This window comes from Zonotrichia albicollis, chromosome 2 (genome assembly GCF_047830755.1).
Source record: "Zonotrichia albicollis isolate bZonAlb1 chromosome 2, bZonAlb1.hap1, whole genome shotgun sequence".
NCBI classification, from domain to species: domain Eukaryota; kingdom Metazoa; phylum Chordata; class Aves; order Passeriformes; family Passerellidae; genus Zonotrichia; species Zonotrichia albicollis.
Window position 1 is genome coordinate 90,881,016 of NC_133820.1, and position 17,661 is coordinate 90,898,676.

General features: G+C 37.6%; 1 protein-coding gene across 3 annotated transcripts in view; it reads left to right on the forward strand.

The window, feature by feature from the left end:
- The window catches only part of PCCA (propionyl-CoA carboxylase subunit alpha), a 274,960-nt gene that overhangs the window by 141,351 nt on the left and 115,948 nt on the right, over window positions 1-17,661 (forward strand). For all 3 annotated transcript variants that reach the window (XM_026793634.2, XM_074535667.1, XM_026793635.2), the window contains one exon: window positions 1,227-1,329. In XM_026793634.2, coding sequence (XP_026649435.2) covers window positions 1,227-1,329 — 103 coding nt within the window. The remainder of the gene's footprint in view (window positions 1-1,226; window positions 1,330-17,661) is intronic.

Genomic DNA, 17,661 nt, shown 5'->3' on the forward strand with positions numbered 1-17,661 from the left:
TCACCTGATTCCAACTCCCGGCCATGGGCAGGGATACCTTCCGCTAGACCAGATTGCACAGTGCTCCATCCATCTTGGCCTTAGGACTTCCAGGGATGGGGCATTCATGCCTGGACAGCCTGTTCCAGTGCCTCACCACCCTTGCAGTAAAGGATTTCTTCCTAGACTAATCTAAACTCTTTTGGTTTGAATTATTCCCCTTGTCCTTTAACTACATGCTTTTGTAAATATTCTCTCTCCATCTTTCTGGCAGGCACCTTTCAGGTACTGGACAGCTGCAGTTAGGTTACTGTGAAGCCTTCTCTTTTCCAGGCTGAGCAATCCCAGTTCTCTTAGCCATTCCTCATAGGAGAGGTGCTCCATTTCTCTACTCATCTTGGTGGCTCTCTCTGGAGTCTCTCATTATTCTTGGCCACCTATTTGCCATCTTTTCATACCAAATCTGTGTTGTGTGATTTCTGACCTAAAGATGGGGAGGGCAGAGTTCTGTTACTGTGCTCTTTTTAGCTTCTTGAATGGACAATTGAATCTCTATTTAACCATCACTTTCTGGAGCAAGACCAGACTGAGAGACAACCTGCTTCCTGTCACACCGGTTGTATCTTTTTGCCAAATATTTGTTAGATTGCCTGCCTTCAGATTATGAACTGCTTTGAGCCACTTTCTGCTTCTAAAGTGTCAAACATGACTTTTGACTCCATTAGTTGTGAACTAATGATTACACAAATAACACTAAATGACCCAGGGCTGAGGAGTAGCCTTATCCCCATTTATTTTTTGGGTTTATGCTGTTGTGCTCTCCCTTTTGTTTGAAAGATCTGTAGCCTTTGCCTCAGATAAAGTACTGAGAGTGTTCTATATTTTGAGTAAGTTCTAATGTACAGATGGATTCCTTACCAGCATGAGGCACAATATGTCAACCAGTGACATTTCAGTAATGAAAACAAGATGCTGCAGCATCATTCAGTTTCTTTTCTTTCAGTTGTCAAATTGTTTTTAACAGAGATACCCAGTGTTAGCAGTTAGGCTGATTTGTATGAAAACATGCAATTTAAACTCTGAAACTCAGAGCGTCTGCTATGCTGTGCCTCATCCTAATTTAGAGGGAAAAAAATGTAGCTTTCATGTGTGAGGACTGAGCAGTGTCTTTACTGGTACTTGTTACTTTTTGTATCTGTGTTGGTCTGTGGTATCTAATTTTTTTTTAACTTTTTTCTGAAAACTAGGACACAAGTTGACAGATCTTGAAAGAAGACAACTACTGGCAGCAGCAGCATCTTTATATGTGGCTGAACAACTGAGATCACAGCGATTTTTAGGGACTCCAAGGTAAGTTCATTTCTAAGAACTCAGATGTGCTGATGCATTTCATTAATGACATCTTCTCATGCACAAGAATAACTGGTGAGAAACTGCATGGTTTCTTAATATGGTCTGTTTTTTCTAAATTCAAATGAGCTGTGGCTTACATTTCCCTACTTGCACAAGTCATACATGATTATTTTTATTCTAAGTATTAGCAAACTAATGGGCACAAAAATGTGTTACAAGCCAGTACAGTAATTAATGCACATCAGGAGTTTCATTAATGCAAAATGTTGCTGCATTAGTAACTAACCACAAATTGAGCATCACAAATTTCCCATGTGCCCATTTGAAGCAATCTAAGCACTTTGGCATAATATGAATATTCAGCTACAGGGCTTTAAAATATTGTAGATTTGTGAGTAATTTGCTACCTGGATGAAGAACCTTAATAGTTTAGTCTTAATTCTTAAAACACTTTCAGACTGTAAAGGTGGAAGGTAATTGATGGAAGAGTCAACACCTTGCTTTAAGTATGGGTTTTTTGTGCTTTTATTCCCCCACTCCTCCATTTTTTTAAATTGTAGCTGCCAATAACCTGGGCAGTACTGTTAATTGTTCAGCCATTGCAGTACCCATGTCAAAATGCTAATTCACTTCTTTGGCTTTTTTGAACAGTATGCTTTTTTCCTCTAGGATGTTTAGCTTTCCTTGTGCTCTGGCCCATCCCTGTCAGTGCCTTGAAACCTTCTGTTAAAATTAACTGAATTTGTGAAGCTTGTTTGTGTAGTTGGTGTTAGCAGTGGTTGTACACAGGGAATCCTGACTTCAGCATAACTCTCCTTGCCTCATGTTTTGTAATGTAGTTGCATGTAGGTTTGTATGTGAGGGAAGTCATAGTGCAGGGTAGACATTATTCACATTCCATGCCAGTGGTTTGACAGTGTATTCTATTACTGATTTTTCAGTGGTCAGGAATAAATCAAATGTGGTTTCAAGAAGTCTTTATTTTTATTTGTACCCACAAAGATAATTAATACCATATGGTATTAAAGAAAAAGAAAGAGACACTTAGGGCAAGCATAACAGCTTTGTAATGTATAGCATATGCAGGGCTGGGTCATTGCTTGCCTTATGCATCTATAGGGGAAAGTAAAGCACTTTTTTATTTCCTTCCACAAGTTATATCTTCATAGTGAATGGCATAAGGAGAAGAGCAGACGCTCAAAGGCCACTCTCACCTAAAAAAAGATGAGTCAGGGAAAATGAGGAGGAGCCTTGATTCTAGTTTTTTACTGGCCAGCATAGGAAGCTAAGTGGTCTGGTACTGCTACAGAGAAGCGATGGATTAATTTGTACTTAGAGTAAGGATAGGAATTGTTAATTTAAGCAGTGATGATCAAACTACTATTGCATTCTCTACTCTGATTTGTGATTTCTTTTTCTCTTCCCTGTAAAATACTCTAACTAGCTAAAAAGAAAAGAAAGGAATCCAATTTTTGAACAGTCTTTTAATGTTTTGTGTCTTTTGCAAGTACTTTTTTTAGTACTAGGTGTCTGTGTATGCTAATAGAAAAGACACATATGACTATTTTAACTGAGATAAAAGAGATGTATATCTCTGTATGGCATTGAGCAATCAGACATGGTCATCCATCTCTTTCTCTGCTGTGTTAGGGAAACAAATACACTCCTGCTTGAAAAAAGGTTAGCTCATTTTTGGAGTACTAGCTAAACTCAGTTACAGGTATCCTTCCACCATGAGAAGAGAAGGCAGCAGAGTCTGGTCACATGAAAAAACCACACATCTGTAAAAATAGATTAAGGTAAGATTTTTCAGATTTTAAATGGTGAAGTTAAGAAATCTTTTCAGTACAGAGGAATCACTTTCTCTTGCCATGGTGGTGTGTACTTATGATTCCTTCAGAAGTCAAGCCTTAGAATTTTCTCCAAGTGATGTCTGAGTGTGGTTCTTATTGAATGTGTCATGGTTTCAATACATACATACTGTTAGATCTACTTGCTTTAATGATAGCAAAGCTGCCTGTTTGAGGACAAGTAAGGATGAGCTAATGCAAAAATGCTTACTGGCGAGTAACTTCTGAAGAAACCAAACCTGATAATGATATCCTTTCCCCAGAATCACACAGCTTGTTCTAAGGAAAAAGGATAGAAGCAAAGGCAGAATGAGGTCAAAGAATTGTGCAGTGTCTTGGACAGTGTTCTCCATTCCTTAGAGCAGTTAGTGGACTCCCTCTAGAGGGGACTGAGCACTGTGGAGCATGTGAGTTACTATAGTCCCATCAAGGATTCTTCACCACATCCTTAACCAAACTGCATCTCACTTATTTTTGAAGGCGCTCCTTATAGTGGGTATTTTTTAATGAGCAGGATTGTGGCCAGAGGAAAAAGCACATCTTTATTCATAAGACTGCACTCTGTTTGAAAAATACCGTAAACAAAATAGTTCAGAGTAGGAACTTGTGCTACAACAAATCCAAAAGGCCAGTTGTGATCTTGGGTGCAATGTTCACTATGGCAGAATTGGGCATTTGGAGTCTGTGTGAGTTTTAGGTCTGTGTTGGAGGATGTGAGCAGACCAGACAGACTGCATGCTCCAAAGCTGATCCCTAACATTCTCCTAATGCTTTGGACAAGTACAGTGATCATCACCTACAGAATTTCAGCTCTCTGGCACTGTTTATGTTGACAGCATTTTTTTTCATCTGCACTGAAAGCAACTGAGCAAGTTTTGTGCAAAAAATTCCTGAAGAGTAGTATTTTGAAATGATACATTATTTCTTTAAAACTTTTCATAGCTGTCAGACAGTTTTCTGATAAACTTGAGTTATATGCTTATCTTTGCTTTTAATTTGTTTTCTTTTCCCTTTTGGGAGCCATATTCATAATATGCATTCTTTTCACAACTGCAGGGGTGTTTTATGTTCCCTTTTTTCCCTGTGATTTATTCAGCCCATTATCAGGATTGTTATTCTGGTCAGATAGACAGAAAGTACCATGCTTGGAGCTCTTCACAGAAGGTGCAGCTTTCACTGTCAAGGTTACCAGGACTGTAATCAGATGAAGTGCAGCTGAGCCAGATTAAGGAATCTTGTTGCAGGCTGTTCCTCCTTTGCTCTCTGTCTTTTCTTCTCCTCCCCAGGTATGCAGGTGTGATTTTGTGTGTAAAATTACCTATGTTAGCATAGAAACTATTTAATAATAGTTTACTTCAGATCACTCTGTCAGAAGCAGGTTACTTCTGACAAGGGAAATTACTCTGGAAGAGCTACAAGAGTGGGAATGTGTAGCAAGGAGGAACATGTGAGCTCATAAAAGGGAATCAGGGGTGTGCCTTAGCTCTTCACCACAGGTCAAACTAGTAGCAGCCTCGTGAGGAGGATTTCTCTATAACTGATAGTATTTTCTCATGTGACTGGAAAATATGTATTTTGCAGTCCCCTGAGTGATTGAATAATCAGCTGTAAGGTTCTTGCTGAAGTATATTCTGATGACCAGTCAGCTTTGGCACCCAACTTCCCTCCGCTAGTTTCAGCCAGCCTGACCTGGGTAGTGGCAGTCTTCATTGCAGAAGGTTGGCTGCTGTTGAGGTTGGTGCAGATCACAAGCCCAAGGCTGGTTTGCGTTTCCTGTGCTCAAATAAATGGTGTTATGGTTTGGGTGGAGCACCCACAGGTGAGTTTCCACTGTCTGTACTGTTATATAGTGCCCCTGGCCTCATCAGCAGCTCCTAGAACTAACATGCCAGGCTTTAGCTAAAACAGCTCTTGGAGATCCATGCAAGCTCAGAGTTAAAGGAATAAATATAAGCATTTACTTTTGTGATGCTATCAAGTATTTAGAACATTTTCTGTGTGTGCTTTTTTTTTTTTTTAGTTTTAACTGTTTTTTATTTTTGTATTTTATTTAATTTTCCCATTTTCTTGGGAAAAAATTGGATGTGGGATGGTTTGGTTTTTTAGGATTCTTCTCGGTTGGGGTGTTTTTTCAAGTATTTTTTGAAAGATGATTTGCTAATGAAAGTGTTTGGTATTTTGTCAACCACATACTAATGTGAATATTTCACTGTGATATCCAGATAATAGGGGCACATATTTCCTACAGGAAAGAGCCATGGATGATTAATGATTGTTTCATTGTTCAGCTTTTAGTTATTTTACCTAGGACTTTTCCTACTTACTCCATAGTCCACTTTATTGTGAAACTGGTGCCACCCACAGCTGCTGAGCAGATTTACAGCATCTAGTAAAACCCCAAGGTCTTCTAGACAGAACTTGATCTTGTTTCAAGTGGAAACATATTTTGGCTGAAGCGAATCCAGCTTATTTTATGTCTGTTTGATGTAGTTAGCCTTTGAGACCAGAAATGATGTTGTACAGTTGAATCTTCACATTTTGGCTTCAGACTTGTTTTCTTTCGTGGGTTGGGAGGGGAGAAGGAGAGTGTCTCTCCAGGTGTGGCTACATCATGCTATCTCCTGGGTCTACTAATGTGATGTTTATACTTCTAAACCCAATTGCCTGCAGCACTTCCTATGTGTTGCTTGTGTTGGCTGCTAAGTGTATTTTCCTAATTTTTCTATGGGTTTTACCCTTTCATCATTTATGACTTGGAAAAAAACCAGTGGGGCTGCATGCCCATATTACCTGATGCTACACACAAAAAGATGGTAACACACTGGAAAATGTTTTAAATTGCTAGCAAGGGAAAAAAAACACTAAAGATTTTTCTCGCTTGTGTGTATAATATAGAAGACTGGATTGGGATTCTTGAGTTAAACTGTTCTTATGGGACCTTAGAGAAGTCAGTTGAATTTGGCCTCAGTTTACAAAAAGGCAAAGTGGCCTTAGTATTTTGCTGCCCTGTTGAGGTTTTGTAAATATCTGTTTATCAACATGTATGAAGTATTTTGAGACCTAAAATGGATTATACTTTCTAAGCATAAAATAAAATTTTCCCAGGGTGGAAAGTGTATAGTGGAAAGTTAAAATACAAACAAGCTTTTGTCAAGTTCTGAAATAGCTGGGCTAAATTTTTGTTTTAAAATTCTGAAATCCAGGGCTCCAGTGCAGTGAATGTAAAATGGCTGGTGAGCTGCAAGAACAGAAATTTATTTAGCTTTATGTTTAATGAATTATTATAGGTTGCTGTCTGTGTTGATTCAGTACAGCTGCCTTGCTATTGCTTGGTTATAGGGCAGTGAGGGAACGGCTCAGAGAGCAGTAGAGTCCCACACCTCTCAGGCATCCTTGCTCTCACAGAGACTACACCTATTGCCCTGCTGGAGTCTGGGACAGAGCCAGCTCTTTGCCAGCCTAGGGCTTCCCCATATGGAAGGATGATCAGCTGCCCAATAGCAAAGCTTTCTGGCTCTCCTGCACTGCTGGAGCAGCACAAAATAAGGTTATGTTGCATTAATTTTAAAAAGAAGGAAGATGATGTCAGGAAAATTCACTGGAGTCATCTGAACCGGCCTCTTGGAAAGAGAAAGAATTCTTACTTTCTGCACAGGCACTGCTGAATGATATCAATTGTATTATGTGAATTGAATTTTTTATTTCTTCCCTAGAATTGTAGTATTAACATGAACTTGCAAGTTATTGGAAGTGCAACCAAACATGAGTACTTCTCTATCCTACAGATGGCCTCTGTATGAAGATAAACTGCTTTGTTTGCATTGGTATGGTTGATCAAGTCCAGCCTACTTGTGACTTTCTTCATTCCCCCACGTTGGAGTTGTGCAGTCATCCTTAGCTCCTGAAAACAGCACTGCCTTATCCTTACTGTTCTGGTCCCCTGCTCAACAAGTTGAGCATGCTTCCCATGATTTACTGTTAGGTCTTTGAAAGTCTTTGGTATGTTTGTGTAACTATTGCAGCTCCATACCATTATTCACTGTGTGGTCTTCTCTTTTGCCATAGACTTGCAAGGTACTAAGCCCTTTTCTCCTCTTTTTCATGTGAAATCCTTGTTTATAATGAGCTTTTCTGGTTGTGGTAACCCTCTTGTCTCTCTAGCTGTTATCTAATGTTGTTCTTTTGACCTCTTGCGAGTCATTACTGTTTTGTGGGTTTTTTTTGTAATCTTGCTTAATAACTACAAAACCAGATGCTCTATATAATATTCTAGATGTCTTTAAACCTGGTATTATTTACTCTTGTCAGTTGCTCAGTTGTTTATCATAGAAAGAGGATTATATGTGCTAGAAACAAAAAAAGTAGCTGCAAATAAATGAAACATGCATTTTTTGCCAGTTGGGAATGAACTTCTATGGAAAATATAAAAGTTGGAATGGGATGTTAAGGTAGCATTTATTCTGCAGAGTGTATATATGGTATTTTTTGCTTTGATTAATTAATGCGATCAGATTGGAAACTCAGGTAATATAAGGTATTTCTATAGTTGTTTGAAAGCACAGGCATGTGTTCCATATGATTCCTAAACATCTATTCCAGCAATAGAGCAGTCTGTCATGGGAAGTTTCCATGACTTGTCATCCCTGTCATTTGTAGGGAAAAATGTGTTCTGGGCACTCAGAAATACACACTTGCTCAATCTTTAGAGTTGCTAACCATTATGAAATCATTATGAAGATAATGTTTGAATTAATATCTCTTGGGAAGATCCCCACATCTTGCTGAGGTGATTGCTGGTGGGAAAGGCTTTCACTAAAGTAAATGGACCCGGCTAAGTCTCTATGTTTATTTTTTATTTTCACCATGTCTTCTGGGAAAACAGCATCTGCTGTAAGAGCTTTATAGCTTCTGTAGCTACTGTTCACTTAATGCTGAAACTTGAATTTGCATAATATAGACGTGTGAATGTTTTCTATTGTGTTGCCAAATTCCTGTCCCTTTTTTAGTAGTTAATCTGGCCCTTTTCTCATCTGTGCTTTGCTTATGACCTCTTCTGCAAGATCCTCTCTTTACAAGACCTCTCTCTATTTAATTTACTTTGATCCCCTCTATAAGCCCAACGATTATTTCCTCTCATGCAGGTTTACACCTCCTAAACCTGTTCTTTAATATTTGTCTGTGTGTAAAATGTGTATGCGTGAAACCGTAAAACTGACAAGGTGTGTGCTAATTGCCATGTGCTCCCTGGTCATTTCACAGGTATTTTTAGGATATGTTTTTGTCTTCCTCTGTGTATTTTACTTTGTATTTCCAAGGGCAGAAATGAATGTCTAGGATAATTTTATGGAAGGGCAACATTTTTCTTGACCTTTGGGGTCTCTAAGCTCAGTAAATACATCTGTAATTGCATTCGCATGAGAAGTTTTGCTGATATTTCTTTTCTAGGATTATTAAAGATAAGCATGACCATCAGCACCTGACCTTGTGTAGTTCCTTGAGGCACTGGTTGTGTCCTGCTGTTTGTTTGTGTAGTGTACAGTTTATTCTTGATGCTGTTGCTGTAGAAATGTTGTCAACAAAATATATGGGAAACAAGTCTCTCATTCAATATTGTCTGCATACTTGTACATGTATGTGTCTTGATTTGTCCATTCTTTAGCATGCTTACTTCATTCATGTTCACAGAGGCTGTAGTTAAATACAAGATACTGATTGAAGGGATAGGTAATTCATTTATACCTTTGTTGTTCAGTATTACAATTTTCAACCATTTCTTTTCCCTTTGATTCAACTGCAAAAGTGGGATGGGACACAGAATGGCCTCATTATTGTAGGAGTATTTCTCTGTTCCCTGCAATGATTCCAAAAGCTCTTGCACACTTCATCAGTATTATTGTAATTCTTTGGCTGCAGGATATTTGGCAGCTGTTGCACCCCACTGGCAAATCCTATTCAGACTTCACTTCCATTCACCATTGCCATTGGAGAATTGATTTCTCTCTCCTCTGCTCTAACCTTTCCCAATTCATTTTGGATTGTTCAATGTGAAACATTTTAATTTCATATCATACAGCCATTCAGCTCACAATCCTTTTTTAACCTGTCACCAGGGTAACAGCATAGCATGCTTGCTTTAGGCAATCAAGTTTTTATTTCACATGCTTAATGTTGCATTAAATGTTTGCATTTTGTTTAACCCTCTTAAATACTTTAAAATGTGGATATATTTTGCAGGGTAATGAAGTCTCTGATTTCAGTGTCAAGTCTTCACAGAAATTATCTTACTTAAAATAAAAAATGAGAAATTGGAAGATGAATACAGTAATGAGAAGATTATTAATAAAATCCCAAATGGCTGAATGAGGCAAACATCCATAGAATGGTAAAAAATCTTTTTCCTCTGGTAAAACCTTCCAGAGGCTTATTATTATAATCTTTAGACCTATACTTTGGGATTATTTTTACCTGTAAGTGCTTGTATCAAATTAATGCAAATATAGGATTAACCATGCAATAACATGACTTTAAGAAGTGAAATGTCTGGCCTATACATGTCAGCTTACTTGACACTGCTTGCCAGATGTGTGTGGAACTGTAAGCTGAATTACAAGTATTTTTTGTACATCAAAATTAGAATTTATTGGGGTGATGCAGTTGATTAAAGAAATATGGGATTTTCACGTATCTGTTTATCTCTACATGCCAACCATCATGGCATGCAGAACAGGATATAATCATTTTATTCTAAATAAGAATAATAATGAATTTGTGTTATCATGGATGATTACAAAAATAAAATAGAAATGGACATTTTCATATTTGAAAAAATATTGATTATTTATAACTTATGCTACAGAGCAAGTCCTGCCTGTTTTGGTAAAGGAATAGGACCAGCCAGCTTTGCCCTCACTTTGTTTTTGTGGGTATTTAAAAAATGTCTGTAATGGATGTCCTGAAATTACCCAGTCTTTAACTATAATTAGAGGTGTAGTGGTAAAGGCTTTTTATCTGTCACAATTTAGTCTCAATTACATAGGTATAAAAGATATAGGAGGAAGGGATGGGAAGTATTTAATTTTAGGATAAGTAAAATCTAAGAACATTGCATTGCAAATAAGCCCAGACTTTCTCATTTATAATGAAATAAACCCATAATGAAAGCACTGATAATATGCATGTTAACACTTCAGAATACTAATTTTGCAAACCTTCCTGTTTTCAAAATAGGTCATACATATCTATTGTTTAAAAAAGCCAAATATGGAATATTTGATTACTGTACTAGCCAGTGTGTGTTTTTTGAGAAGACAACTCTTTGCCATAGATCAGACCCATAAAGTTGACTTTGTTAGAATTTTTCTTCCAACAGCATGTAGCTAACTATAGAAGAAAGAAATGAAGTTTCTTCTATTATTTTCCAAGCTTTCTGCCCAGTTTTCTGTTTTCCCAAGTTGTGCTATAAGCTACCAAATGTTATTGCTTGCCTAAAGAGGTTTGGCAGTGTTTTGTTACTGAATTTTGCCAAAAGGAGCCAAGCATATGGTAACAGTTAATTTATTGGTTCTTCTAACCTCCAGGGAACTCTTTACAGAGAGCATATTACCTTTTTATCTAACATATTTTAAATAAAAGAGCTGTTGACTTGAAATTTGATATGCCCGTGTAGAAGCTAAACCTTCAGTGCGGTTATGCTCAATTCAGCCTTGTTTGAGGGTGAGACTAAAAGTGTAAACATACAAGATTGAGCTAAGACTTCTTTCTTTTCATCTTTCAGAGAGGTGGGTCTCTTCTGTATAATTTTAGTGTGCGTGTTTAAATAAAAATACTGAAGAGACATTTTCTTGAGGAGAAAAATAAGCCCTACCTTTGTCTCAGAAGTCTGGGAGATCCCTTTCTTTTGTTTTAAGATATTCCTGGTATGTGCATTACCAAGGGATGCTAGAAGAAAGGAAATTTTTTTATTTCTTTGTATACAGGCCTATTTGCTGGTTTGTTACAATGCAGTTTTGTATCATTCTAGTGGGAGAATTATTTGAGAGGTAGCATTGCTAATAGTGTTGCTATGTGCTGTCTTGGAATTGAATATCATCCCTGTTATTTGCAAACTCAAAATTAGTGATCTACTGCCTGCATAGTAGCTGTATATTTCTGGTTTTGTAACTGGGAGGTATTGTGAATCTTAAAAGGAAAGCTGCATAGATATGCCACTGTATTTTCAATTGAATACTTGGGATAGATGCTACCTTAAGTAAAAAATACTTAATATTGATTTCTGTTGTTTCTTCACAAGTATTCAAAGACCCGGATATTTTTCTCTGGATCTATGTTGAGATTGCTCAGATTACTTTTTCTTTTATGATTATGGATGATTCTTTAATATCTTTCACAGACCATTCTTTTCTGTGTAATTAGATGTGGTGCTTGGAGTTTGTTTTGGCTGTGGCTTCCCTTTAACATATATCTTCAAAGCCTGTAGTGTGAGAAAGACTGGGCAGGAAAGAACAGCACAGGACCTCGTTCTTTTGAAACCAGGGATGTTTACCCATGGACTTAGAAAGGAGATGACAGGTCTTTATCCTGTCTCTCTGTGGTGCTTAATAAAATTAGTCTTTCTGCAGTTAGTAGTGAGATGATACAAATAAACTATTTGCACATTAATTCCAGTTTTTAAAAAAATACTTCTAAAAAAAAATCTGAGTTCCTAGGCTTTAAGCTTGTGTCTTTACCCCTGTGTGTTCTGATACATGTTTCTGAATCTCCTCTCTCTGGCATGATGGTGGCAGATATGGTGACATACCTTGGTGACACAGTAATGACTTTCTCCAGGGCCTGCTGCCCGTTTTTCTATCAGACACTGAAATTTAAAGCAGGTCCTCACCTGGCTGTTAACGTTGGTAGACAACTTTACCCTGTTTGTTTCCTTGAGCTAGTGAGAGCACTTTTCTTTAAATTCTTTGTTGCCTGCCCTGCTCCCTCCCCTGCAGCAAAGCCTTTATTCTTGCTACTTGTATCCTCAAATCACAGTCATTTAAAGATGCTTTACTAATATTAAGTCCTCCTTATTCCTCTATTCACTGTGCTTTTTATCTGTTCTTTGATCTTGGACATTGCTTGTCTGCCTCTACTACAGGCTGCCTCTTCCCAAGATTTAACCCTTGTATTTAAGTGAACCCTTTTATTAAATAGACTCAGAGTGGAGCATAACTCTTCAGAGATGAAGACGTTCGTGATTTAACCCCAGCCACCAACTATGAAGAGAATTACCTCTACCCTAGCCAAAATCAGCACACAAAGATAGTTTGTCTCCCCTAGGAAGGTCCCGAGGGGCTGCAGTAATTTGAATTTTAGAAAAATTATATTGGGTATAAACAAGGAAACTTTGGGCTGAGGGAGAACATGGATGTTGTGTATAGAATCCCTCAGCAGGTGAGTGCACAGGAAGGATTGAGGCTGAAGGCAAAGTTGTGAGAATCAGTTCTGAACATCTTCTTTAGGTATCCTCTTTCAGCTGCCATGCACTACAGCTGAAAGTGTATTTCAAAAATATTTTGAATCTTCCTCATGTTTGTACTGCAGTTTTACTTCACATTTTAGCATTTTTGTTCAAAATGAGTCTGTCTTTTTGAGTCAGAAAAACCCTAATATTCTTTTTAATGTCCTTTTGATCACATACAATATATTTATTTGTGCTTGTTTATAAAATAGAAACACTCACAGAAAAACATATATGTATTGGGTCAATAGAAAGAGTTACAGTATCATCTATGTGTAACTATATTCATTAAATAGTGATTGGATGTGTAAAAGGTAATGTTTAAAGAAAATTGTTTTTCCACAGCATTTTGAAATTATATAGTACATTTTAATATATTGTATTATTTATGTATTTAGGACATTTATTTTTTGCCTTGTTTAATACTGAACTGCACTGATTAGTGCTAATTGGGCAAAAAAGAAAGGAAGGAGGTGGAATTTACAGTTAAGTACATTATAGAAGTGTAGCTATATTCTTATATTCTTGTTAGATCTTATTTAACTTTCCACTGTTTATCATTGAATATTAGACTAGATGGATATTTAGGCCAGTCAGTACAGCCATTTTTATGTCCCCATCCTGTATTGATCATGATTATGGTAAAATAACCATCATCAATAACGTTCATCGCACCTACACAACCTGACTTCTCTAATTCTGACCTTAGCAGAAAGCTTAGTGGGCAAAATTTTTTATATTAGTACTGAGAATGAGACACTAGCTGTTACAAATGTTTTGTCCTTCACATTCAACCCTAGTTTAATAATTCTCAAATTCCTTCATTCAGGTCTGGTGTATATAACTTGAGCAAAATTGTGCATGCACATTTTTTTCTTGTTGTCTTTCTTCTTCTTTCTTGTGAGACCATAATTTGAACAATGGCAGATGTTTTATTAAAAGGATGAAAACACACAGAGGGCAATATTTATCATCTTTTGAATATGTATCACTCTTAAATTATTAGACGCCTGTGTTTCTGTGGCTGAGAGTTGTAGTGCCTAAGTAATGTAAAAAATATAGCAGAGCATTACCTAAAGGTAGTAGAGCCAATTTCAGGCCTAACTCATTGTGAGAGGTACCTTTCTCTTTGCATTAGTTAGGAAGGGAAAGGATGGTTGATATGAGGTGCTGAAAGCTCGGCGGTGTGAATGCCGGATGCAAGCTGTAAGTGTAGGGGTGATGTGTGCGAGGTACTGAGAGTCACTGAGCTCTGCTATGGGCTCCAATTGTCTGGACATGCACATGAGGGCTTGCTGGAGATAGGCATGTTTTATGTTATCTAATATAGTTTTTAATGAACTTTTGGAGGTCTTCTCATCTGCTATGGTTTTTTTCTTTAACTGAACAGAATTAGTAGCATTAATCTGTTTCGTAGGAGTCTAGTGCAGAAGAAACAGAGAACAAAGCTTTAGAATCTGTGAAATATGCCACATTTCTTACATCTAGGGGGGAGGAAGTAGCTGTGACATTGCCTGTTGGAAACTGGCTTGAATACTTGTAGCCAAATGCTGTAATCACATTTACCTGTGGTTTGGTAGATTCATGGTTGATACCTGCATTGTCACCCAGCATTAGTTCTTGTGTACATAGTTTGAAAAGCCAGGCACTGTCTAGAAAAATAAAGTTCCAAATGAATCCCAGCTCTTGGCCAGTTTTTGGTTCTTACGGTATGGTGTGTAGGATGGCTAGCAAGGGAAATCTGGTCATCCTTTTGCAGGACTGTGGGCTGTCCTGAATGTGCATTCTGTGTATTGCCTGAATTAAGTCTCTTATAGAGGAGAAAGCACAACAGAAAAATATGATCAATACAGCTGTATTCCCCAAGTAATTTCACTGGCATGAGATGGGTTAAGCTCTTCAATGGACTCTTGGTTCTGCTGCAACAAGTTTGCAGGAGGTGATAATCTGTGTGATGGCTGAGCTCTTACAGTACTCTGGAACTCTAGTGAAATCTGGCAAGCATTGTGTTTTCTATGATGCACAAAAAAAGAGGGGGTAGTTCTATTTTAAATAATGACCTTTGGGATATTGCATATCTGACAGGCTTTAGAGAGACCAGGTGAAATCATGAGTCCTACAGAGTGTGGCAGAAATTCCATACTTCTGGCAATACAATCTGGTTAGTTCCAAGGGGACTGGCAGATCAAAAGGGCGAGACCTAAATGAAACTGTAAACCACAGGAAAGACAGCATTCAATGCACAGCTCTTCACAAAAAACTCAAAATATTTTTGAAGGTGGTGTTCTCTAAAAAGGTGTTTTCAGTTTGGTCTAAGACAGGTTGGGAGTTTTATTTTTGTTAGCTAGTATAATTTAAAATTTTTCCTTAGTTTGCACATTGTGTTCCTTGTGGGCCTTAAAGAAGGCCAGTGTTCTTGCTCTCTGTGCTGTTGCCAAATTTCCTCAGAGATGGCTTTATTCTGATGTCTTTCCTTTTCCCTTGGCTGTAGTAGTTGTCTCTCACTCCTGATAGTGTGCCTCCTTTAGTAAGTTCAGCAGGTTCTGAAAAGTTTCAGTATATTGGGATTTAAAAACTTTGTTGTTTAAGGAAACACTGTATTTCAGTTTGTTGTTAGTGCCTGTGGGTCAGATGTGTATCTCTGAATAAGAAAGAGGTTAATTTGGTTTTTTGGAATAAGTTTGTAAATTAGTGATAGTTGGGGAAATGGCAATCTGTTTGAGAAGATATCTAAAAAGATAGAGGCAGCTCAGGCCATGACTTTTTCAAAATGGAATTTTAAACTTTGATTCTAAAATATGCATTTTCTCCTCCACAATTGTACAAGTTTTTCAAATATGCTGCACTTCACAGTATTTTCTTTGCTTTCAGCTGGCAGAAGCTGGTAGGTATTGAACACTTCTTAACAACTTTTACTGGGGCAACTAAATAAGAGGGGTTGAACTTGAATTTAAATGTCAGAGTTTTTTTTGGTTTTTTTTCCTTTATATCTAGACTAAGTACCAAACTTAGGATTTTGAGGCAATTCAATTGCAGAAATAATCATTAAGATCAAAATCTCTTCATGAGAATAAGTGATTCTTCAAAAACTAATCTAGCTGTCATTAGAGAGTGTACCAGTACAAGTGTACCATCTTGTTCATGATGAGGAGCTCGTGCTCTCACTGTATGTATTTGACTTTTGATTAGACTTAGTCTTGTCTTGTGAATTGAATACCCATTTGCGACTGGGGTGTGCTGGATGCAGGTTTGCGATCTAGTTTCTGCCTTTCTTCATCAGAAAGGGACTGCTTTGCACATCCCAAGGCCGTTCTGCAGTGTGATCCAGAGCAATCTAAGTGCAGGTGGTTGGGATAATTTACTTTGAGAACTCCTGATCTGAGGTGCAGCACTGATAGTCTCACAGCCCTTGCTTATTGTCCTGTTACCTCTGAGTTATCACACTCTCCAGAACTTCTGTTACAAAAAGGGGTGAATAACTGAAATTTTGACAGAAGGGATGACAGATTAAAGCACTAAATGTGTTTTGATTCAGGTTTACAGCTATTAGTAGCAATTAAGCTCAAGATTAGTAGGCAGGTTTCACCACTGAGGTGAGTACAGCAAACCTAGCATGAAGTTTGCCCGGATGTTTCAAAAAAGAGAACATGGAAAGTAGTCTCATATGTAGAAGTAAAATTGGATTATTTATTTATCAAACTTAGATGCAATTTTTAATCACTTCACCTCATTTTCATATTAGTAGGTTAGCATTTCCTTCTGACTGTTTTTTATGTGGACAGCAAACCTGTAATATTCTACACTTAATACAAGTGAAAAATAGCACATTATTACCAGGAACTTCTTTGAATGGAGGTGTAGGAAACATGCTGCCCAACAGGCAGCTAGATTCCAATGCCATCATGTTTTATGAATGTACATAACTGCTACTGGATAATGTTAACAGAAGAGCTTTAGTCCTCCCTATTCCATCACAGTGGCTTGTTCTGAAGCTCTTTGCACATAGAAAAGAAAGTGAGATAATTATTGTAAGACTGTTCTTAAATATCTGCACAATAAGTTTCTTTGCTTAAGGAAATAAGGGAAAATTTGTATAGGAAAGGGCATTTACTGTTTTCCTTTTACAGAGTAAATTATTGTTAGTTTTGCCAACTGCCCAAAGTTATCTCTCAATAAAAATTAAAAAAAACCCCAGGTTTTGGAAAACAGCAAAGTTATGAAATGAAATACTTTAATTGAAGGAGAAACAGCCCCAGCTTTTTTTGATGACAAACAGATTTTTAGATTTTTCTCTCCATAACAGTTGTTAGCATGCATAAGTCAATATTGTTGACTGATCTGATTAAAAACACCTGCTTGCAAGTGGCTCCTCCTTTGGTAAATAAAAGATGGTTGAAAAAACAGATTAGTAGCACAGACTTGTAAATTACATTAAAAATAAATGTCTTTTCTCTGTACTTGTGAGCACTCAAATTATTGAGTGTTCCTTGCTTCTTATTTCACAAATGCTTGCAATGAGACAAATAGCAAGATCTCTTATCCAGCATTAATGTCTGACATTTGCTTTTTCCAACATAAACCAAATACTAAAGTAGGTCCTAACATCTCATAGGAGAGGAAATCAATTTCAGATCCATTTTACATTTATTTATTTGAAATTTTCAAGGTATGCTGTTGCCTGCTGAAGGACTGGGCAATCTGACTCTTTTCTGAAACGGAGAGGCCTTGGGGTCTACTGGCAGCTCCCAGGGTTACTGTGTTTCCACAGTTTGCTAATGCAAAGTGCACAGAAATTTCCCAGCATTAGGATCAAGTGCCAAAACTTTTTGTCCCAAAGAATGCATAGTCAGGCTGCAAACCTGAGTCTCCATGAATCTCATATTCCTTCCTGCCATCAGCAGGTTAGGGTGGTGAGTTCCCCAGTGCTTACCTGAGCCCTGGCTCTTTCTCTTGAGAGATGGGAGGTGGATGTGAGCCCCCACAGGC